Source organism: Hippopotamus amphibius, chromosome 2 (assembly GCF_030028045.1).
Source record: "Hippopotamus amphibius kiboko isolate mHipAmp2 chromosome 2, mHipAmp2.hap2, whole genome shotgun sequence".
Classification (NCBI taxonomy): domain Eukaryota; kingdom Metazoa; phylum Chordata; class Mammalia; order Artiodactyla; family Hippopotamidae; genus Hippopotamus; species Hippopotamus amphibius.
In genome coordinates this window covers 228,192,524-228,216,949 of record NC_080187.1, presented here as the reverse complement: position 1 = coordinate 228,216,949, position 24,426 = coordinate 228,192,524, and the positions used below count along the sequence as shown (strand labels likewise).

General features: G+C 40.4%; 1 protein-coding gene across 1 annotated transcript in view; it reads left to right on the top strand.

Annotated features, from left to right (window-relative positions):
• MAP4K5 (mitogen-activated protein kinase kinase kinase kinase 5) overlaps window positions 1–9,878 on the top strand; it is a 115,979-nt gene extending 106,101 nt beyond the window's left edge. Inside the window, exons 28-32 of the mRNA XM_057723801.1 lie at window positions 780–848; window positions 1,632–1,724; window positions 4,278–4,348; window positions 6,986–7,041; window positions 8,246–9,878. Of these exons, the coding sequence (XP_057579784.1) occupies window positions 780–848; window positions 1,632–1,724; window positions 4,278–4,348; window positions 6,986–7,041; window positions 8,246–8,333 (377 nt within the window). The 3' untranslated portion in view covers window positions 8,334–9,878. The remainder of the gene's footprint in view (window positions 1–779; window positions 849–1,631; window positions 1,725–4,277; window positions 4,349–6,985; window positions 7,042–8,245) is intronic.
• The last annotated feature ends 14,548 nt before the right edge of the window (window positions 9,879–24,426 follow it).

Here is a 24,426-nt window from a genome sequence, read left to right as displayed (position 1 = left end):
TATTATGTACTTATTGCTAAAAAGAAGGGTTATGGGGCAGTTTATTTAAAAATCAAGATCATGTTTGGGAGACAGCTCCAACTTGTTTTTACTGGTTAGTATATGGTAATAGTGAGGGAAACTCATTTCATATGATTACCTAATGTGAGTTTGCAGACTGCTTTCTTTTGTATGATGTATTAGGAGGTTACACTGCTTAAGGCTGGGCGTTCAGGGAGTCCTCTTGTGAATTTGTGGGAGTGAGGGGTGAGGGGTTTTGTTGTTTGTTTTGTTTTTTAATGCCAGAGGCAAACTGTTCTACCCACTTTTAACATTGTCTAGGCTAAAATTAAGGCAGATCCAAAATTACTTCCTGAGGAGAGCTAGGACTTTGTCTGAGGGTAAACATTCACGGGACCCTAAAACAGAGATTGTCCTTATTAGGCTTTTCCATTTTAACAAATGATTGCCAATCTGTCTCCCAGGTATGTTGATTGTTGATGCCATGCCTTGAATTGGCAACAGTTGTAACAATTAAAATGAATTCCTATTCTAAGCCTCTTTTAAGTCTTAGTTTAATGTATCATTGCAGTATCCTTTTCTCCAAGCATGGTACTTAGCACTTATCATCAGCACTCAAGAAATATTTGTTAAATAAATGCACGAACATATTATTTTGGGGTATTTGTGGACTAGTTTAAAATCACAGGAAAAAAAATCAGAGTTTGGGTTTCTTTTCTAAGTTCTAGTTTTTAAAGCATGTTATATAACTGTAACCTTGTTTTTCCCCCCGCCCCAAGGCAGCCAACAGTTAGATTCCATTCATGTAACACAGTTGGAGAGAGATACTGTTTTAGTGTGCTTAGACAGTAAGTACTATTTTAAAGTTTATTCTGAGTATACTACTTGATATAACATACCTTTTCATGGAATTGATTCTAATAGAATCGCTAAAGTAGATTTGCACTTTTCCACCTTAAGTGGCCTTGTTTTATTGATGAAAAACCTAAATTGGCTACAGATATAGTAATTAATTGATCTGTTTGTCAGTACTATCCTCTGTGACCTTTTTCTTTATTTTGTTTGGCCTACTTGGAAACATTTTACAGAGCTATGATGGTTAACTTAACAAACCAATGGACGAAAGAGGAATAGAATTATTCACATATACTATCTATATCAGAGTTTACTTATAAAGAAATTCTGACTCTTGAGAGTACTATTTTTTCCTCCCTTGTACCGCTGTAGAGTATTAGTTACATACTAAAGTTAAGAATTATTGCAAACATTACTTATCATGTTATGTAATTTGTAAGGGGAAAAAACTCTTACTGCTGAATATTTGGGCACCAAGGTAACCACTATTAAAGAAACACTGCACTTTTTAAAAAAAGAGAATGTAAGTGTTCAATATAAACCATGTAAAAAAAACCTACAACAACCAAATAGTAGTGGAATTGCCATTTACAAAGGAGGCCTCGCTCTTATAGAACACATCAATGACAGTTTTTCACTGCACATTCTTCAGTCAAGAGAAATAATTGAACTTTATTAAGAATATTTTCTATATCCATGTAAAATCCACATATCAAGTTACATTTATTTTGGCAAATTTGCATTTCCAGTCTTGACTTGTTTTTCTTTTTTTTAAGAATTTGTAAAAATTGTAAATCTACAAGGAAAACTAAAGTCGAGTAAGAAACTGGCCTCTGAGCTAAGTTTTGATTTTCGCATTGAATCTGTAGGTAAGTCTCCTTTTTTCTTTAATAATACATTTAGAGTGGTTGGGTTTTTGTTCATTCTGCACTTCGGGTTGTCTAGACAAGCACTGTCTCACAGAAGTTTCTTTGATATAGAAATGTTCTCTGTGTTCTTAAATACAATAGTCATTAACCACACTTGTTAAGGACTTGAAACATGGCTAGTGCTACATTTTAATTTTAATTTTTTAAATTTTAATTAACTTACATTTTGATGTAAATAGGCACACATGGCTAGTTGTTATTATATTAGACAGTGCAGGTCTGGACCATAATAAATCTTTTATTGTTGTTTCTTGAATATTTAATACATGAAATCATTTCTTAAACTTCTGTTCATTGTTCCCTTTGCTGCATCAAGTGAATTTTACGTCTTCCAATTCTTTCCAAATCATGAAGGTATTTGTGTGATATGATTAAACAGTGTTACGTATGCTAGAATTCTTTGCCTGTAAGATTCTGGTTGATGTGTGTGGATGGTTTTTGCTTTTAGGTCTATTTAAATATAAATAACTAGCTTCCCACAGAATCTGGAAAATACTGTTCCTTTTGAATTTGCTCCATTGTCAATGAGTGTTTTACTTTGTAATATCATTGGTTTTATGGTAAAAATTATTTTATTATTTTTTGCATTCTCACTGATTATATGTCAGTAAGTATTTTCCTCAGGGGTGATAGAACTTATGAAAAAATACCATGGGTAGAAATATTTTGAACAATTTATGATATGGTTCTGCCATAAGTCAAAAACAGTTAAAACAAAATTGGTGATTTTTATTTGGGCTGTAAAAAATACATGTATTTTATAATTAAATATACATACTTTTTAAAATGTGTTTCTCACTATTTAGACAGTTTTCTGTTTATTTTTTTTAAATTTAATGGTTTCTCAAGAAAAGTTTTGCCCTGTCACAAAGTACAGGTAAACATCTTTACATAGAAATAATTTGCTTATGATTGGATATTTTAATTTATTCAAGCAGAAAACCTAAACTTTCTATAGATGCCATGACAAAAGTAATTCTGAAAATAGTTTCTTCTTTTACTCCCTTCTATGCTGGATATTGCATGCCAGTTTCTAAGATTTAGTATTTTCAGTAGAGATTCCAACATCTCTTTTTAATTTTAACTGAAACATACTAGTAGCTCAAGTTTTTCATATGTGCCAAATTTTTGAGGACATTTTAGTTGTTATACAGACGTTTGGTACCTCCTAGGCTACCATCTCTTCTTTCCAGTGAACTTTGGAATAATTCCAAGGATCATCCTGGGTAAAAAGAGTCCCTTAAAGTCACCTTTTAAAAACAAAGCCAGGACTACCTGTTTTTTTTGTTTCATGGTTAGTGAAACTTGTATGATTTGTTATTGTAAAATACGTTTATGTTTATTAAGCTAAATTATGTTTCAAGAACATTCTTATATTAACTTTTTGCAGTCAGTATTCTAGTAAGAAATACAATAAATTTCAATCACTTTCTTCCGTCATCTTTACTGGTATAAGGCATATGGCTCACTCTCCAACAGTCAGACTGGTTCTTTCCCTCATTCTTTCTCCCTCTCTCACTGTGCTGTAATGACTCCAGCCTCTGGCCAGGAAGGGCCCAAGGAGGTGCTGCCTCCCACCCCCCAAAATTGGGGGCCCTTCCACTATTTCTAAACCACTAAGTGACCCCATATGTGTGCCTCAGTGGGTCCAGTCCTGTGGTTGGCACCAGGTAGGACCCAGACATGGACAAGGCACCGTGAGAACAGGTTTCCTCCCAAGACCTTCAGGCCACCCCAGGGAACTGTGGGAGATGGGTGGGGAGCAGGAGGGGATATGGCATGTCATGAGGTGGGCACACTTTGGGGTCATGGTCGTTCCTGAATCCAGAGCCATCAAGAATGTGGGCAAGCGTGGCTCAAATCTGTGAACACTCTTGCGGGCGGTTTGCCCTGTAAGGCCAGGGCAAAGGCCCAGGTGGCCCTGGAGGCCTGGTGGGGCTGGGGCAGCAGCAGTGAGTCCTGTGGCTCAGCCCCTCCAGGTGAGAGCTGGTTCACAGACCTGAAATGTTCCGTCTGTGGTTGACGTTCAGATGACGAGACAGGTTTATATTTAAAAGTTAAGTTTGTAATAGGGAAAATGTGAACATAAATAAAGGATGCTTCCTTAATAGCTGCTTCTAAATATATCACAGTATTTAGATGATCCTGTTTTTTATCTAAAAAACCAATTATGTTTCTATTTTATTTACCTGAGATAAAAGATAGTATAGGAAAGAAAAATTAATGTGCTGATATCCAGGCTCATCAGAAGTTAGCCCGTTTTTAAATAAATACCTGTTATATCTTTGAACACTTCCCTGACCCTGCCTCAATAAATTAGTTGAGCTTTGGCTTTGCCACAAAAATGCTGGGAACTGGTGGTCCCGACAGTGGAATTTTGCACCAAGCACTTGAATGGCCTTATATTATCATTTATTAAAGACAGTTAAGGAAAATGTATAATGCACTACTCTGTGCCTTATTTTAGTCCCGTTCTCCCTTATCTTTTTTTAGTATGCCTTCAAGACAGCGTGTTGGCTTTCTGGAAACATGGAATGCAGGGTAAAAGCTTCAAATCAGATGAGGTAAGATTTCTCAAATTACCTCCAGTGATTCCCACTAAAGTTTTTTTTTTAATAAATCTATTTATTTTTTGGCTGCATTGGGTGTTTGTTGCTGTGCACGGGCTTCCCTTTGCAGTGGCTTCTCTTGTCGCGGAGCACAGGCTCTAGGTGCCTGGTCTTCAGTACTTGTGGCTCACGGGCTCTAGAGCTCAGGCTCAGTAGTTGTGGCGCACGGGCTTAGTTGCTTCTTGGCGTGTGGAATCTTCCCAGACCAGGACTCGAACCTGTGTCCCCTGCATTGGCAGGCTGATTCTTAACCACTGCGCCACCAGGGAAGTCTCCCCACAAAAGGCTTTAAAAGTTGAAATGTTTGTTTTATGTATTTTCTCTCTGAACCCACATTGCTATGTTTAGTGCCTTTAATGCCAGTAGAACAAAATTGCCAGTATTTTCCCTTCAGATAACGTTCAGATTTGTATTTGTTGTATTCTCAGTGGCCACGAAGAATTGTCAAACATGAGTTTACACAATTTCAGTCCTCTTATTTGTAATTTATAAATATGGTTGCCAAGCTTACTAAACTTTTCTAAAAGTAATAAGCCTTTTCTGTCATCTATAAATGTGCAGCTTTTTTAATATTATATTTAAAATTCTCAGTTAATGTGTATTGGATCACAGGACTAAGGAAAATCTAAGAAAACTACTTGTTTACGAAATATTTATTGAGTATTAAATACGTTTAGGACACTTATTTCAGCACTGAAGACATAGTGAAGTGTAATTATAAATCATATCAGTCCCTTATGGTGTCTGTGCTCCAGGCACTTTACAATGTAGTGGAGTCCAAGTGCCATTCACAGTGAGGTTAGGTACTATTCATATTCCTGATTTTACAGGCACAGAGTGGCCTGTAACTTACCTAGAGTTACAGAGCTAGTTAAGTGACAGCTTGGATGTGAAGGGTCTCCAAAAATCACTTCTACTGAGGTAATCAGGATACATTTCATAGGAGATGGGACTTGGGCTTCCACCTTGAGAGGTGAATCCTAACAGTTAGGACGCTAGCAGAGACACTTCCCATTTGTGAGAGTACCTGTGTAATTCTTGTGTACCAGGGCCTCACAAATTTACGGACTTATTTTGAGGCTTAAAATCTTCTATTTGAATTACCTTTACACTGTTATTTATATATAATTATTTCCACCTTTTATATGAATGCAGGAATAGAATGCTTCCAAGTAAAAATGATGTAAATCAGGGGGTTGGGTTTGGGGAAGCGCGGAAAAAAAAAAAAAAATGATGTAAATCAGTGGAATTAGAATGCTTCCAAGAGACGATGACATAAATCAGCCGTCTTTGAAAGTGTCAGTTCATCTAGTTACTAACCTGTGTCACTAAATGTCACCAGCCCCCTGCATTTAATGAAGCCTGCAGTCCTACTTACTGCAATAAGATTAATTGCCCTTAGATGCTGTTTTCATTGTGTCGTTCCTGTGATTAGAAATCTGCGGGAGATGTTTGTTGTTTCCCATATGAAGTGTGGATTCTGCTTCCCATTTGTAAGGCATCTCGCTTACCCCTTTCTTTCTGGTTTTGTTCTCATCCTTCAATTTGGGCCTAGCTGTAATGTTCGTAATGTAATATTTAGCCACAGTCCACAATGATTGGAACATTTCTGAACTTAATAGTCTGAAAATCAGCTGCACTGTATAGCACCAGATTTATTTTCTGATTCAAGTTTATTCATTCCATCTTCCCAGCTAGACGGCAAACTCATTGATAGCAAACTATTTTTATACTTACTTTGTATCCACACTGTCATAATTTCCGTTCCTCCAAAAGCTGACCCTAAAACAAGGACTCAAGTGCAAGTAGTTTATTTGGGAGTAGATTCCAGAAAACAAGTGATAGAGTGAGGAATGCAAGACAGAGAGGGGCGGGGAGCCAGGAGGAGACTGGTTGCCCGCGGGCCGCCAGGGCTTAACCCCCTAGGGCCTGCTGGGGGGCAGCGTGGCACGCCTCAGAGTTGGCTCTTCGGAAGGTGGGGAGGCGGGTGCTTTTATACACCAGTTGCTGTCCCAGGCAGTGAACAGTCGCCCCCAGAGATACAACCTCCCCACGCTTCAGAACAGCGCCTGTGCGTGGCTGAGTACCTTCGTTAGCTTTGGAGAAGACAGAGCAGAGGTGTGACACTGGTACACGGACGTAAGACAGCGGTGCACGGGGGTGTCTGCCGCAGCTCTGCGGAGATCAGGCGGGCCGAGGGGCGCCACCTCAAGCATCTGCACTGTGATATAAAGGAAAGAGTAGGGCTGTGCCGTCCAGCAAAGCTGTGTTCAGGTCTTGGACCTGCCCGTTCCATGACCTGAGTAAGTTGCTTAAGCTCTCTGAGTCTTCGCTGTTGCTTTAATAATGTGGCAATGAGAAGACACACCACCAAGGGGTCTTCTGAGGGAAGTGCCTGACCCGCGCCAGATGTCCCGTGAATGTTGGTTGACCTCTACGAATAAGCAGGTGAAAAAAACTTCCTAAAGTTTATTTCATTTGCAGAATTGAGTATCAAAAATGATCATTCTTTTTAATAATTGCTCTAAGTGATTTTTAAATTATTATGTAAATAATATGGGGACTAATCATATGGGGTATTTTCTTTCCTAGGTTACCCAGGAGATTTCAGATGAAACAAGAGTTTTCCGCTTATTAGGATCAGACAGGTAATAGTTTGGTTGTTTTATTACCAAAGGAGTCCAGCGACTGTAGATCATTCAGTGATCCTAGCACAGATAGTACTCTGGTGAGACGTAGGATGACAGGCTTCTGCTGGATAGAGGGTAGGCATCAGAAGCCATTTCTCCAACTCTCAGTTACTTCTTTCCTTCCAACTCCTTCCCCCAGAATTTTCTTTCATCTGTTGCCTTCTTTATCTATATTGTTTTTCCATTCTCTGTCACTATTTGCCCTAAAAAAACTCCTTTTTTCAGACCATTGTCTTGTTCTGGTTATCTTCTTACTTGGGCATCTCCTTGATTTTAAGATATATATCTTAACCAAAGTTTTTGTTTAGTCTTAATTTTTAAAGTGATTTGTTAAATCGTATTGCTTAAATATAGGTATTAATGTCTAGGAGGAAAGAAAACTGTGTCACAATAGTAATAATGGTACATTCTGGGCAGTTGAATTATAGGTAATTTTATTTTCCCCGTCTCCTTTTCTGTAATGCATTATCTAAGTATATATTACTTTTTTGTTGTTGCCATTTCAAAAGTGATAATATGCTGGTTGTAGGAAATTCGTACACTAGAAAAATATAGACTATTTATTGCAACTTCCCCCCTCCCATTTCCCCTGCTAGACTTTTTTCTCTGCGTGGGCATATTGTTTTTTATTTTGCTCTCACACCCGTCTTCCCCACAGTGTAGATCCCATGATGTGACACCTGATTGGTTTTTCTTCCTATTGGTCCTTTCATTGAACTCTTTCCCTGCCCTTGTTCCAGGGACAAGGGAGATGGCCTCATTTCATGCTTTGTAAAACTATTTATTTGCAAATACCTTGAAGAGCAGTGTGAGTGGGTGTCTCTTAGAGTCCTGTTTTATTCCCTCAGCCCTCCTCCATCCCCTTCCTGTTCGTGTGTATTCTGAAACTTTACTGTACCTTTTGTTGGCATATATGAGTAAGCAAGTTTGTTTTTAGTGGGAATAAGATGAGACTGTCTACATCTACATAAATTCATCAATTCTTATTGTTTTGTTTTTAAGTTATAAGATGTAAAGCTGAATTTGTGCATCTATTAATATGATGTCTGTAATCTTATGTGAATGTGAACAATGATATTCTTTCCTGGCTTGATGTTAATATTTGAAGGTGAAATCTCTGTTTTTACTCTTTAACAAGACTTTTGTTTTGATTTAATTGCAGGGTTGTTGTTCTGGAAAGTAGGCCAACCGAAAATCCTACTGCACACAGCAATCTGTACATCTTGGCTGGACATGAAAATAGTTACTAAGCAACAGAAACTGGTCTCAAATGACAGGAAAATGAATACACACCATTGAAAGCAAAAATATCTTAAGGAAATTCAGTACAAACTACACTATGATTTGCTTTAATTGTTATGGGTTACATCTCAAATGATCTGTACTTTAAGGTAGAATTCAATATTTTCTGTAGCTGGAAACAGCTATTCTATCTCTTGCCACTGTGTGGTGGTTTTATCAAGTTTGCTTAATAAAAGCTATGAGACAGATAGTCCTCTAGTTCCAGGAAACACAGTCTTTTTTTAAAAAAAAATAATGTTTGTAACAAGGATGCCGTGATATTTTTAGATAACAGCGCATTTGATTATCTTCAGAGAGATAAATTTAGTGACAGTTTTCTCATTTTATACCATGTTTTATTCCTTCTTACTGAACATAATTTGATAAAGAAATTATCAGATAAGCCTTTCACTTTTACATTGGCCATTCTGTATGTTTTTGTAAAATAGAATATTTAATCCTTATTTATTAATCTCTTGCTGAAGTGGTGTAATGTATCTAACTTTTAGTAAAGGAAGGTTGCAGAGCAGCTTAAATTTTTTTATAATGTATAAAAATTTTGTTTACCTTTTAAGACTAGTACTTTGAGGGTTTAAAGGCTGTGTTTGGAGGTTGAATACATACATGCAGTTTTATTTAACACAAGTATTCTATAATATAATATCTTCCAGAATTGCCTTACAAGAGAGTTTTGTGTTTTCAACTACATGTAGTTGTAGGGGGTCATACAGAAGATGATGATGGTTGAAATATTGTTAGAAGGAGTGTGTATTTCTAGATGTGACCACCGTGTGTATGTATTCTTGACAAGCAGTATAATACACCTGTGATTTTTTTTTTATGTTAGGGATAATGCATAAGAAATTAATCTTCATATATATTATCATCCCTGATGTGGGGGGAGTATTTAACTGCCCATGATATGTATTTTACTTATACTCTACCAGAGGGGAAAGTGTAAAGCAACTACATGTGTATTCTTGGGTTTTTCACATATATAGATCTTCATTTTGAGTAGGTTAAAAAAAAAAAAAATCTTTAAATGAAATTTAATTCCTGATGGGATAGTATAAATAAGTATTATAAAAACCAGTATTCTAAAGATAAGAAAGGATTGGACCATTCTTGAGTTTTCTTTCTGCTATTGTTAGTATTCAGAATTAAAGTGTCACATTGGTACCTATTGTCTTAATGCATTTAACAGTGACCATTGAGATGATGAACAGGGGATTGGCAGTAGCAAGCTGTGGATTCATTTTGAGCAGTTCCTTGAGAGGAAGACAGTGTAACTATCTCATTCAGCCTTAACGATCCTGTATAGTAGGTGCTGTCACTGTCATCATTTTTCAGATGAGGAGATAAGGGGTTAGCAAGGCTAAGAGACTTACCCCGTTCACACAGCAAGTTAGTGGTTAAGCCCGACCATGAGTCTTGTGACTCTGTTCTTTTCACTATGCAGTATGCAAACAATAAAATGTTATGCAAATGAAATATATAAAGCATTGTTCTTTAAAAATGCTGTGATTTCAGTAAGTTGTCACTGTTTATTTTGGGTATGTTAAATGGGGCCTCTGGACTGAAGGACACCGGATAGGATAGAAGCCAGGGGACCATACTTAAAACAGGAAATAGGTACATTCTGGATACAAAGACCAATCTCCTCCTCCTCCTCCTCCTCCTCCTCCTCCTCCTCCTCCTCCTCCTCCTCCTGCCTGAATCCTGGCAGCCAGATCTTCTGTCCTCACAACACTGGAGGAGTCTACTCTGGGCCATGTGGTCAGTGCATGTGGGAAGACCTAAAAAGATCCTGACATCAGAGGTGTCCTGGCTAAACCGCCCAGCTGGATAACTCCACAGTGAAAATCACAGTTAACGTGCCCACCACCCGACGCGTGCATCCAGAGCTTGCATTTGTCTTTTAGTCTTTTGCTGTTAAAAATTATTAAACAGGGACTTCCCTGGTGGCCCAGTGGGTAAGACTCTGCACTCCCAATGCAGGGGGCCCGGGTTCGATCTCTGGTCAGGAAACCAGATCCCACATGCATGCCACAACTAAGAGTCTGCATGCCGCAACTAAAGATCCTGCATGCTGTAACTAAGACCCGGCACAACCAAAATAAATAAGTAAATATTTTTTAAATAATAATAATAAAAATGATTAAACAGCCAGGAGTTATGAAACATCTGAGGAAAGCCTCTTAACATGAGAGAGAAGACAATTGGGGAAAAGCACCTAAAGGAAACAGACTATACAGAATGAAGAAAATGTCGAAAGAAAAAGTATCTTTGCAGCTATGAATCAGGGGTAGGATACTAAAAAAGGAGCTTTCAAAAAACAAAGCTATTAGAAAGAATATGATAGCATAGCTGAATAATTCAGTAGATGATTTGGAATATAAAGTTGAAGAAATTTCTCAGAAAATAGAAAAAAAGTTAAGAAAATTAACAGCCCAGGAGGCCCAATATCCAATCTCCCGGAGTTCCAAAAAGAACAACGAAAATAGGGAATCAGTAGAGGGTTTCAAGAAATAATCCCAGTACCAAAGAGCTTCAGATTTTCCATTGAAAGTACACTGGATGAAAAAAATCTCATGAAATTTCAGGCACGTCAGGGTCAAAAAGAAGATCTGTTCTGCTTCTGAAGAAAAGGGGCAGGTCAAATACCAAGGAATAAGAATCAGGATAGCTTCAAATTTCAACAGAAGCAGTGCCTTCAAAATTCCGAAAGAGATTTTCAACCTAAAATTCTGGATCCAAATAAACTGTTAGTCAAACCTAAGGGTATAATGAAGACATTTTTATTTGTGCAAGGTCTTACAAACTTTACCTCTCATATAGTCCTTCTCAAGAAGCTGCTAGAGGACGCGCTTCATAAAAATAAGGGCATAAACCAAGGAAAGTGAAGACGAGGTGCAAAGACGGGTTCAGCATAGGAGAGCGGGGAAGGAAATCCTCCGATGGTGATGATGAGGGGATGACAGCACGCCGGGCACACAGAGCAGAGCGGAGCCTATCGGAAGCTCCTGGAGAGACTTTTCAGGAAGATCAAACTCATAAACTACATGATGCATCTCCCAGACCCCAAGAAGTCAGAGTGAGAGACTTGTGATCTTGAAATGGAGAAGAAGAAAAGGCCAACGTAAGGCGGCTTGACTCACCAGGTCTTCTGTGAAGCTCTGTGATATAGTCCCACCGTTGTCTCCTGAAGGTCGAGTGGCTGGGCCGTTTACCTTGGCTTGCTCCTCACTGGCTGCATCACTGCCAGGGCATTACCTCCTGAAGTACCATGTTGCAGCTTGCACTTGGGCCCCGTGAGCTCCTTCAGCATCCGAGGATGCCCTGAGGCAGAAAGCTGGAAGAGCGGGTGAGAAATCTGAGCTCAGATAGAGCTATCCACTGCCTCTGGCTGAAATCAGAAATGGGTGGAGGGATTCAATCGGTGGTGATGTTATTTTTAAACAAAAATTTACCTAGGGTTGAAATCAAAAAACTGGCAGTGATTACCTCTAGGAAAGCAAAATGTTGTATAGGAAAGAAAAGGTAAACTGTGACCAGGGGTTGAACGCCATAAAGATGTTAACGGTAAATAATAATCTCATCAAAACTACAGCAGTTCCACTGAGAGAGGATATGGTGGTGTGGAGGTGAGGCAGAGAAGATAACCTCAACCCGCATCTCCACAGTGAGAAGTCAGCGGAACACAGCTAAACAGTATAAGTCAAGAAGTGGCTTATTCAGTGACATGAAAAAATCATCTGCTAAAAGAAGGAAAGGTTGTTTGAAGAGAGAGAGATGGAGGAGGGCCATGCTGTTTTTGATGACAGACTTTATAGGACCATTTGATTATTTTTGTGCATGCCTACGTTTGGTTTTTTTGTTTGTTTTTAATGTAAAAGAAAACTTTAAAAGCATGTTTCTGTTACATGACACACAATATACACAAACCTACAAACAAACATAGGTAAGCTTTTTATACTGTACCTTACATATAGTAGGCACTCAATAAATATTGACTATAGATAATATATGTATAGTGTGTAAGAAGGCAGAGCAATTGGGGGATGGGGTGGGGAACTTGGTAAGTAAATCCAGGTCTTGTGAGAGAAAGCATTTGTATAAATTTTTTTTTTTTTTTTTTTTTTTTTTTTGCTAAACCTCCTTCTGTCCCGGTACTCCACTAAACACCCTGGAGCACTAGTACACAGAGACCACCCACAATCAGTCCATCTTCATTGCTTGACTAATAATGGCTCTCCCATCCTGAAATTCTGATTTTTCACCAAAAATTTAAATCCTTTACTTCACTCACTTTACTTCACTTAAGACATAACTTTTATATGACACCTCTGACTGTTTATTTCCTGTTTTCTGTTTCCCAGAATTTATACAGCACGTGTAGATTATACATCTCAACTTAATACTCAGTTGCCACCTGCCAGCCACACCGTGTAGCACTTACCACGTACCTTAGACAAATCACTCAGCCTGCCTAGGCCTCCATCTCCCTTCTCTGCTGGTAGAAGATATGGCCACTTCATCCAGTGGTTAGGAGGGCTAAGTGAGCCTGTGAGCAGGAAAGCTGTTTCTTACAGTGAAGAAAAAAGAGAACGTCAGCTCCTTTATTTTTCACCCAACAGTTCATTAAAGGCGTAAAGAGTGAGTGCATTTTCACTTAGTTGTTCCTTTCAGTATGTCACACGCTGGTAGACTTATCATGGGGCTTTTTAAATTCTGCTTTTTTCAAGTTTCTTACATGCTTTTTCATTAGAAAAATAACCAGTATCTTGTGTCAAAGGTCCAAGAAACTCCTCCATACCAAGCCTAGCAGCAAGGACCATCTTAGGTTTTACCAAGAACTTCAGATTGTTCCTAATAGATCTCACTTAGGAGAAGAGTAAGAAACATTTGTTTAAAATCTGCTGTATTGACATCAGGAATGAATCAAATATTATCACTCTCACCACTTGTTATTCATTGCACCAGAGGTCCTAGTCAGTTCAATAAACAGAGAAAACTAAGAAAAAAAATAAAAGATTCAAAGATTTAGAAAGGAATAAAAATGCCATTATTTGCAAATTAGAAATTGTAAGTGAATTTGGAAAAGCAGCTGGATGCATGGTAAACATAAAAAACAATTATATATACATATAACTGCAATAAACAGAAAATGAAATTTTAAAAGGATACCATTTACATTATAGAAAACTGTCAAATATCAAAGAAAATGAGATGCAAGATCTCTGTACTTAAAACTCTCATCACTGAGGACACCAGGGGCAGGCGTGGAGGAAAGGCCACGTGAGGACACAGGGAGAAGGCCGCCATCCACACGCCAAGGAGAGAGGCCTCAAGAGAAGCCAACCCTGCTGACACCTTGGTCTCCGACTTCTAGCCTCTAGAACTGTGAGAGAATGCACTGCTGCCCTTGAAAAAGATAAGACTCTACCGCTGAAAAAAATTAAAGACCTAAATAAATGGCAGATTATGCAGTGTTAATGAATTAGATTTGACATCGTCAAAATGTCAGTTCATTTAAAGAGCCTCTGTAATCCACGCAGATATTTTATGCAAATTGACAAGTTGATTATAAAGTTACATAAAATGCAAAGGGCCAGGAATATCCAAGGCAATCTTGAAAAAGAAATCTGGGAATCTTAGGTACCAGATTTCAAGAGTTATGATAAAGCTGCTATAGCAGTTAAGAAGTGTGATATTGGCATGAAGATAGACAATGAAATACAATTGAGAGTCCAGAGACAGAGCCACACTTAATCACTTTATGTATAACAGATCCACTGCACTGGAGTGGGAAAAAAAAAAAAAAAAAAAAAGATACCCTTCTCAATAAATTCTATTGAAAATTTATTGAAAACAATAATGGAAAATCAAACAAATCTTAACTGCAACTTCATTCAAAAGTAAACACCAAATAGATTGTAAATGTAAAATATATAAAACTATAATGCTTTAAAAAATAAAGCATAATATCTTCATGAACTTAGGGTAAGCAGAGATTTCCTAAACAGAACTTTGACTATAAAAGAAAAAATTGGTAAAATTGACATACTTAAAATTAAGATGCTTTGTTCATCTAAGGACACATTTACAAGAATGAAAAGACAAGTCACAAAATGGAAAAGAGGCTTGCGTTACATATATCCACACAAGACCTACAAAGAAGATATAAAGGCAGACAATGCAATGGAAAAATGGGCAAAGGATTGGTAGAACCAAGTATCAGTGAGACTGTGGAGAAGCTGGAGCGCTTGCTCGTTGCTAGGGGAATGGTGGATACTTTGGAAAACAGTTTGGCAGTTTCTTAAAAATGTTAAACATAGATTCACCATAAGACCCAGCAATTCCACTCCTAGGTATCTGCCCAAGAGAAAACGTGTCCTCACAAAGACTCATGTAAATCTTCATAGCAGCGTTTTTCATAATGGCCAAAAGGTAGAAGCAACCCAAATATCCAACAACTGGTAAATGAATAAAATGAGTCATATCTATGCAATAAAATACCATTCAGCAATGGAAATGAACAAAGCACTGATTTCATGCTACTATATGAATGAACCTCAAAAACATGTTAAGTGTGAGAGAAACCAGTCACAAAAGCTCATATGTTGTCATCATTTGTATGAACTGTCCAGAAAAGGTGAATCTATAGAGACAGAAAGTAAAGCAGTGGTTGCATGGGGCAGGGGTTGAGTGAGGAGGAACTGTGAATGGGCAAGTGGTTTCTATCTGAGACGATGGAAATGTTTTAAAATTAGATTGTAATGATGGTTGCATAACTGTAAACTTACTAAACAATCATTTATTTACACACCTAAAACGACTGAATTTTGTAGTATGTAAAAGATACCCCAGTAAAACCAAGCAGGGAGAAAGAGAACATCCAAGGTCAATACACACTTCAAGAGGTATTAACTTCATTCGCTACCAGGGAAATACAAATTAAAACAGGAATGCTGCTACACAATAAAACCACAATGCGGTACTATTTACCCATCCCCCAGCATGACTAGTCATTGCCACAGGTTGGGCTCTCTAGAAGGAAACATCCAGATGGAATTAGAAGGGCAGGAAATTTATTTGGGGGGATAACCTATGTGGGGAACAAAAGGGAGGGTGAGCAAGATAAGCAGGGAGACTGTCAGTGCAGAGCGGACACGTATGACGTGAGAAGGGGAGGAAGGAGGGTTGGGTAGAGCCTCGGACTGCAGAGCAGCTCTGAGAACATCTTGGCCGGCCAGTGGGGACCTCCAGAGCAAAGATTGCCCACTAGTGGAATCACGTGTTGTAGAAAGGAATGGCTCAGCTTTCAGACCCACGCAGGAGAGCTCAGATATGAGCAGCCCAGGGGACGCTTGGCCAACGCGGAGGTGAATTCTGAAGGTTAACTAATTTCTTGCAGCAGGTTCTCTCTTGAAGGGAGATCTGACTGTCGCATGTCTACGGCTGCCACACGCACACATTAAGTTGGTTGGGAAGTTGGGATGAATCTGTCTGAATCCAGACAGTCCCTTTATGATTGCTTAAATGGAGACCCATCAAGTGTGGTTCAGATATCTAAGAAAACGGTTCAACAAGTCCGTAGTCCTAAAGCAAACGTAGTATTTGGAAACGTAAAGATGGAAGTAAAGGGCATTCCAGGCAGAGGAAACTGTATCTGAAATAATTGTGATTAAGAGTTAAGCTCCTGTATCAGGGTTCTTTGGCTGTTCTTTGGTTGTCATGGATTAAAGAAAAAGCTGAAAACTGGGTTCAGAGAAGACCTAGGGGCAGGAGACAGTGGATAGACCCGTTGGGCCCTCAGAAGGAATCTACTCCAAAAGGCTTCTACGCTGTCCTTTCAGGCAAGAGCCAGGTTCCTAGGGAAGAGGATGCTTGGCCTAGGTTTGGTTATCCCTTGGTCATGGGGGGTGCCGTACCTTGAACGACAGTCCCACTGAGACAGAAACCCAGAGCAGAAGAAGGAATGAATATTGGGGTTTCGACAAGAAGGAGAAATGGAACCTGAGCTGATAAAAGAAACAGATGACCTATATAGTTACAAACCATCTCTTGGTGAAGCTTAAAAAACAAACCCATTTACCGAGTGTGAGTGAAATGGTTCATTAAAGCATTACGGTCTTCAACCACAGTAATTCTGGTAAGCGTAAGATTTAGCATGTTCTAAATATGACATTTAATTTGCAGTGTATGACTTCATTCTGGTCATGTTTCTCAAATCTAAATCTTCCTGGATTAGTTACTTCAGTGCGATTAGCTTGTGATGACTGGAGGACACAGAGAATGCAGTGCTCTACTGAGCACCTGCCGGGGCACCTGCCAGGTGTACAGGGCCAGGGTATTGTAGAGTGTGGCATGAGACCTGGCTCTTAAAGTTGGTTCCACTTTTCTTCCTGAGACAGGTTGAAGAATCCTTTGCCAAGGTCATCTCAACAGTCTTAATATTTATCGAACATACTATGGTTCCCATTATATTAAAAGCTAAATCTTATCTTCCTGACTTGAAACTCGTGTGTGTGTGTGTGTTAGATTAACACATAAGTACTCCCCTTTATCAAACTGTCTCTACTTGATCTTCAGATAGTAATGATGGGAACGAAACCACAGAAAACTTGCAGGGAAAAAAATTATTTTTTTTGGCTCTGCTGCACGGCATGTGGGATCTTAGTTCTCTGTCCAGGGATCAAACCTGTGCCCCCTGCAGTGGAAGCTCAGAGTCCTAGCCATTGGACCACCAGGGAATTCCCCAGAAAAAAATTTAATTGTTGGCATTTCCATACATAACTCCAAAATGAAGATAATTTAATATAATACCACACTCTGTACTTGCTTCTATTAAGATGTGCCACACTGTATTCTTATTATATTTCTCTTCCCCTCTGAAATTAATGCCTGAGAACAAGGACTGTATGTTAATTCAACTTTGTATCTACAGTGTGTTACAGGAAACAGTTACTCAATAACTTTCTATTTCTGTTTCCCAAGAGAGAATTTCAAGATACTTATGTAATCCACAAAATCTTAACTTTTCTTCCACTCATGCTGTAATGTTTTTACTGAGTCTCAGCTTATAACAGCCCTCCTGGCACAGGAAAGAGCACCCCTATCTCCATCACTTCGATGTGCTTTGGTGTCCTTTTCTTCCCCAAGAATTCTTTTACACGCCTTCAAGGGACCAGGGAATTCCTGCTTTCTCCTGTCTGCTCCACATCAAAAACCTACTCTCAAGAGCCTCCATTTATGGCAGCATGATGCTGCAGGACTAGATGGTGATTCAGTACCTCGCCCTCCTTTTAGCAGAGAGGTCGAGAGAGGGGAATCAGTTGCTCAGGATTGTACAGTTAGTTATAAGGGGATGAGATTTGAACTCAGACCTCTTAATGTCCAAAAGAGTGCTCTTTCTAACATATAATGTATCCTTGTATTAATGTCATTTATAGCCTAAAATAGCATTCCTTTTTCAGATATTTGCCTTCTTTCAAGATCAGGACTTAAGCTAAAACAATAACATGGAACTTTATGTTCAATAGGATATTGGGGGGGACGGTCATAGAGCTCTTTTGAGGTTCCTAAAATTGTATCATACAGCTGCCTACAGAACAGCCTTATGGGGACTTCTCTGGTGGTCCAGTGGTGAAGAGTCCACCTTGCAATGCGGGGGACGAGCCCTGATTTGCCAGTTCCATCCCTCGTCAAACTAAGATCCCACATGCTGTGGGGCAACTGGGTCCGTGCACCACAACTAGAGAGAAGCCTGTGCACTGCAACAAAAAGATCCTGCATGCCGCAGCAAAGATCCTGCATGCCGCAGCAAAGATCCCACATGCCGCAGCTATAGCCTGACGCAGCCGGAAAATAAATCAGATAAATAAATCAAAGAAATATTTTTAAAAACCCAAAAACAAACCAAAAACAGCCTTACGTCACACACAAGTTTAACTCACAGCTTACGTTTTATTGAGAGAAACAAAGATCACATGGTTGACATCTGCCACGTGCCAGACACTGTGTTACACATTTTACATGTGGGATTTCGTTTCCTCTTTAAAACAAGTCAGTGAAGTAGCTATTATTATCCCTATTTATTTTTATAAATGTACATACTCATAAATTTTTATATAATATAAAAAGTTATATATTTAGAAACAGGGGAGAAAAATACAGTAGGGATTTCTCATGTTTTGTGACTGTCTTTGAAAACCCTTCCTACCTCAGAGTAATTTCCCACATTGTGAATCTGGACTTTTCCAGGCAGAACCCCAAGTTCTCCTTCTCAGCGCCTCAGCAGCTAGAGCGCCAGCTCTCCCCACCAGGCTACTCACACAAGTCTCATCGAGAACAGAGCAGCTCGAGGAAGCAGGTGCTGTGTTGGAAGCATTCCTCCTGGCTTGGGTGGTGACGAGGAGTCTGGTCTGCAGGGGCAGGAACGATGCGGCGTCTGGCGTGTGGCGTCCCCCCCTCTGCAGCGCCCGCGGCAGCAGGGGTTCGGCTGCGGCAGCCCTGCCTGGCGGTGTGGGTACTGTCTCTGGCTGTGCAGCCTCCAGATCTGACTCTGACTCTCCTCGAGGTGCCACAAACTGCTTAATATTCCTTAACAGATCCTTAAACTAGCTGAAGTGGCTTCTGTGGTTGACAAGTAAGATTCCAGTCCACAATTCGAAACCACAGTCCCATTAAGATGACGACTATGAAAGAGAGAGGAGAGAGAAAGAGGGAGGTGGGGAGGGAGGGGAAGCGGGGAAGGAAGAAAGAAAAGAAAAAAGTGTTTGCAAGGATGTGGGGAAATGGGAACCCTGTGCACTGTGGGGAGAATGTAAAGTGGTACGGTTGCTGTGAAAAACAGTATGGTGGTTCCTCAAAAAATTAAAAATATAATTACCGTGAGCCAGCAATCCCACTTCTGGGTGTACACCAAAAAGACTGAAAGCTGGGTCCTGAAGAGAGGCTCGTACACCCACATTCATAGCGGCGTTGTCCACAACAACTAAAACGTGTAAGGTACCTGGAGTCGTCAGAACCACAGACACAAAGCAGAATGGTGGTTGCCAGAGGCTGGGGTGGAAAGGATGGGAAACTCCTCTTTAATGGGTACAGAGTGTCCGTTAGCAAGATGAAAAGGCGTCTGAGACGATGTGGAGGTGACAGCCGCACAGCAATGTGAAAGCACTTAGTGCCACTGAACTGTCCACTGAAAACTGGTTAAGATGGTGTGTTCTGTACATTTTACTACAATTTTTTAAAAAAGGTTGACAGTACCGACTGCTTGCATGAATCTGGGGCAACTGGAGCTCTCACGTGTTGCTGATGGGAACACCCAATGGTACCGCTGTTTTGGAAAACCATATGGCAGTACCTCAGAAAGTTAAACATACATTTACCATACAATCCAGCAGTTCCAATTCTTGGTATTCACCCAAGAGAAGTGAACACACGTGCCCACAGGGAAGTGTATTTACAACCAGGGGCCAGCAGTGGAGGAAAGGGGCAACGTGAGAGATATCTGTGATGACAGAGCCCTTCTGTAGCGTGACTTTATCCATGTGAATACCCAGTTGTGATATGGCACTATAGCTGTGCAAGATGTTATCACTGGAAAAAAAAAAAAAAAAGATGTTATCACTGGAGAAAACTGGGGGAAAACGTTTATGAGATCTCTATGTGAATCTAGAATGATCTCAAATTAGAAAGGTTAATTAAAAAAAAACAACTTAAAAATCCCAGACAATACACAAAGTAATTTTCCTGGTTTCGCACAACCAAAAAAGCATAGAACCCAGAGATGAACCCAGGTCCGGTGCGTCCTCCATCACACGCGGTCTCCTTTCTTAGAGACCATCCCAGGAGCAGCGTGACGTGGTGGGGAGAGTGTGCCCTGCCCGGGGGAGGTGCCGACTTCCTGAGTAGAAGCCCCTGGGAGTGTTGCTCAGTTCTCTGAATGACGAAAAAGAAGAGGTTTTTCCTTGAGTGGTGGGCGTTAAGTGCATCTATAAATTTACGTGTCATCCGTAGCGTACTCCATCCATTTTAGTGTAAATGAAATTCCCACCTGAAAAGAAAACAGTATACAGAGATCATTCGTATCATAACAATAATAACAAAGCGAACGTGGTTACAGCACTCATTTAACGCTCACAGGTTTCAGAGGGGGCTGGTATCTGTGTTGCTGATGAAACAAATGAAGCCTGAGGAAGCTGAGTGACTTGCCTCACAGATGGGTCACGGCAGAGCTGGATTTGCTCCGGAGTTTGTGCGCTTCGTGGGGACCTCAGGTGAGACGATTCTGTAGAAAACTATGTTGCTGGTGAAGGATTTCTTGTCACTGAGAGGCAATATTGTTTAAATTCATATTTTTTACGAGGACCTACACATGGATTCATTGTAGATGCCTCACAACAATAGCTCACCACCAATATCTGACAATGGGCCGTTCTTATGCAAGCTATTTACAAGAACTGGATCTTCCCATGTGGTGGTAACTGTGATCGTCCTCTAATCCTAGGCATGCATGCAGCCTAAAGAGGACCTGATGAAACTGTTTAGATCTTTTGGATCAACAGACGTCTAAAAATTCAGTGGTTGGCACAGGAAATGTATCTAGGGTGCCAGAGGTTTCTGTTTGTACAGAGAGTTATTTAGACATCAGTGAATAAGCATCGTAAAGTTTCTCTAAAGAGGGAACGTTGAGAAGACTTAGAGTATTAAGTTCATTCAAGAAACGTATGCATTTCTAAAACAATCTGTATGAAAAGAATCTCACTTTAAGTAAAGAATACTTTTTTAATGCAAATACTTTCTACTTCCTGCTCTCCTTCTCCATCTTGTCACACACGTGAATATTGTTTTGATACTGGGTTTTCATAAGGAAGATTTACATTTCTTTAACCATGTTATTAGAGCTAATTTGAAGCGACGGTGTGGTACAAGTGGAAAGAATACAATCAGAATTGAGACCCAGGTTCTAGTCCTGTTTGTTGCCTAGAACAAATTTGTTTTTTGGACTCCAAAAAGGTCATTTTGATTTTTGGTATCTGTTTCCTCAAACACCAGATGGGCCCGTTTTCCTTTACAGAACTTGATGACGTGTTTTGAGAAGCAAAACGTACAATGTAAATTCCAGCCCTCCAAGTTCTCCTATCTCACTTCCTCCCGGGAAGACACTCGCTGGGAGAGGAGGCAGGAGAGCGGGCTGTGCACGTTGATACTGTGTTTGGTCTCTGGAAAGTCTCTTCTCAGGCTCCAGAGCCCAGCGTGGTGTCTGATCCAGGACAGCATCCAGTAAAAGTCTGCTTTCCGAACAGCTGTTTCTGTGCCAGAGCTTTAAGCTGAAGTTCAGAAAGTAATGAATGTTCTTTCTTATTTATTGTCTCAAAACTTTTTTTGGAAATTTACCTCTTCCCTAGAATATAATGATTCAAAAGCCATACAAGCCCTGAAATGTCCATAGAACACCCACACTTAACGTGTGGTTAGCAGTCATCCGTCCAAAGGGGCAGAGATGTGCACCCGGAGATCTGGAGGCTCGTTTCCTGAAGACGGATCACCTGCACATTGTTGCAGCCACTGGTGGCCCAGGGCCAACCACATGCACCCTCCAGGGTTTTGTGTTAATATTGGGTTCGCTGGCAAAAGTTCTGGATGGTTGTTTTAAAATCTGAAAATGCAAAAAAGTATCCACATTGTTAAAGGTAGACTCAGAAATAAAGCTTTTAGAAGAAGAGGTGCTTTGAAAGAATGCCTTTCATGTATAAAATGTAATGAGTATTTAAAGGGAAAAATACACACAAAATAACTAAAGTTATGGTGGTTAGGGATGAAAGCACTTTACTCTGTTGTTGGCTGGGCCCACGTAGAAAGCCAAGGATGATAAGGCTTTTATTTTATTTAAATTGATTTTCCAGTGTTTACACTGGTTTCCAGTATTTATAGTCTTTACTATCTCCAGATAAGGAGGAAAGTTGTTTACACACCTGGTTTTGCGACATTTAAGCAGTGACTGGTCAGGAAGAACCTGACTGACACCTGGCTTCTCATTAGGTTGTTTACAAGGTGTTCTTAGTTGTTGTAACTCCATGCACCCCAGAGCAGGGGCTTTGCAAACAGGTGGAGTCCGGTTTGAATCCTGCCATCTGGGGTAGCTGGGCGGCCTTGTCTGCGTGGACCAACCTCTCGGAGTCTCCGCTTCTTCTTTAGTAAAATGGGGTAGTTGATAATTCCAACCAGTTAACAAATCCAACTACATATGATCGTTATAAAGATTTGAGATAATATAGATATTGAGCCTGAAGCATAAATACCCCCAAAGGGTAGTTATTAAAGTTTTTCTATACGTGCCTTGGAAACAATTTCTAAATCCACTTATGTCGGAGAAAGTAAGTTCAAGTATTTCCTCAAGCAGCTCTCGAGTGTCATTTGAAGATCACTTACACTTAGTCACAGTGACTGAGCTCACTTTTCCTTACAGGAAGCACAGCTGGGGAGGGAAAGCTGGTGGCACTGCCCTGCTTTCAAGCACTCGGATGAGGCCTCAGGATTCTGCACAAACTCACGGAGCCTTGCTCCTCAGCGGGGGCCGCACACAGAGGAAGCTGCCCAGCCTCCGCGATGAGGAAGCATGATGACAAGACTCACCTTCCTGGCAACTTAAAAGAGGGAGGGGGCTTCCTAGGTGGCGCAGTGGTTAAGAATCCGCCTGCCAATGAAGGGGACACAGGTTTGAGCCCTGCTCCAGGAAGATCCCACATGCCACGGAGCAACTAAGCCTGTGTGCCAAAAAAACAAAACAAAAAAAAAAAAGAGGGAGGGTACGACTATTACCGCACATAGTAAGTCCTTTGGGCCAACTGCCAACGTCCTATGCATTCACTCAAGATCCTGAAGACCACTCCTGCCATGCTAGGTAGGAGCAGCAAAAGGGTTAGGAGTAAAGGTGCTGCAGTCGGACTGCCTCCATCCCAGTCCCCACGTCACAACTCGCGAGCTTCATGTCCCTACACACAACCTACCCACTCGCAGACACGCTTGCCTCATCTGAAACCCAGGATAATGTTGATGCCCATCTCCTAGGGTTGTTGCAAGGCTCACCCATAAAATATTCTTAGCAAAGCGCCTGCCACAAAGTAAGTACCAGCTAAATAATCATTGCTGTTTTTGTTTGGCCAATAATAACTATCTTGCTACGAAATCAAACACCAGTAAGAAGGTAGAAATCCTGGTCTTCTGACTCCAGATCCCAGGCTCTTTCTCCCACCATGTGGTACTCTACTGAATGTTTATTGCTTTCTTAAATGAGTAAAATACCACAGTACTGTCTGTGTTATCCAGGGGCACTGAAGTATTCTCTCTAATTACGCAGAGGTGCAAATCAAAGATCGCTGTAAGTAGAAAATAACAATGTTGTTTCACTGTTCTTTGCACTTGCTTGAGAAAAAGAACCCACATATCAGACCATTTCTCACCCTCCCAGGAACTCTGCTTCCTGGGGGTTTATAATTCTCTGATATCAAAAACCAATTTCAGGGGCTTCCCTAGTGGTCCGGGGGTAAAGTATCTGCCTTCCAATGCAGGGGACGTGGGTTGGATCCCTGGTCAGGGAACTAAGATCCCACATGCCACAGGGCAACAAAGGCGGAGCACCTCATCTATTGAGCCCACGTGCCTCAACTACAGAGCCCGCGCACCTCAGCTAGAGAGAAGCCTGCACACCGCAACCAAGATCCCACATGCCGCAAGTAAGACCTGACACAGCCAAAAATAAAAAAAAAATTAAAAGAAAACCAACCAAACAACAGCAAAACATTAAAAACAAACAGTTCCAGTCCTGCCAGCTGAATGGGCTGATTGCAGTTTGGCAGTGTAAAGGGCATAGTGTCCTCTCTGTATGGGGCCAAATGAGTACATCAACTGTTTGTCTTCCTTTCAAAGTTGTTCTTTCGTATTTTGCTCCAGCTTCCTCCAAATACAACAACTGGTGCAGCTGCAGGTCATACCAGCTTTCTGGGTCACTGCTTGGTTAGGCTTAAACCACTGTGCACTTGCTTCCCTGCGTCA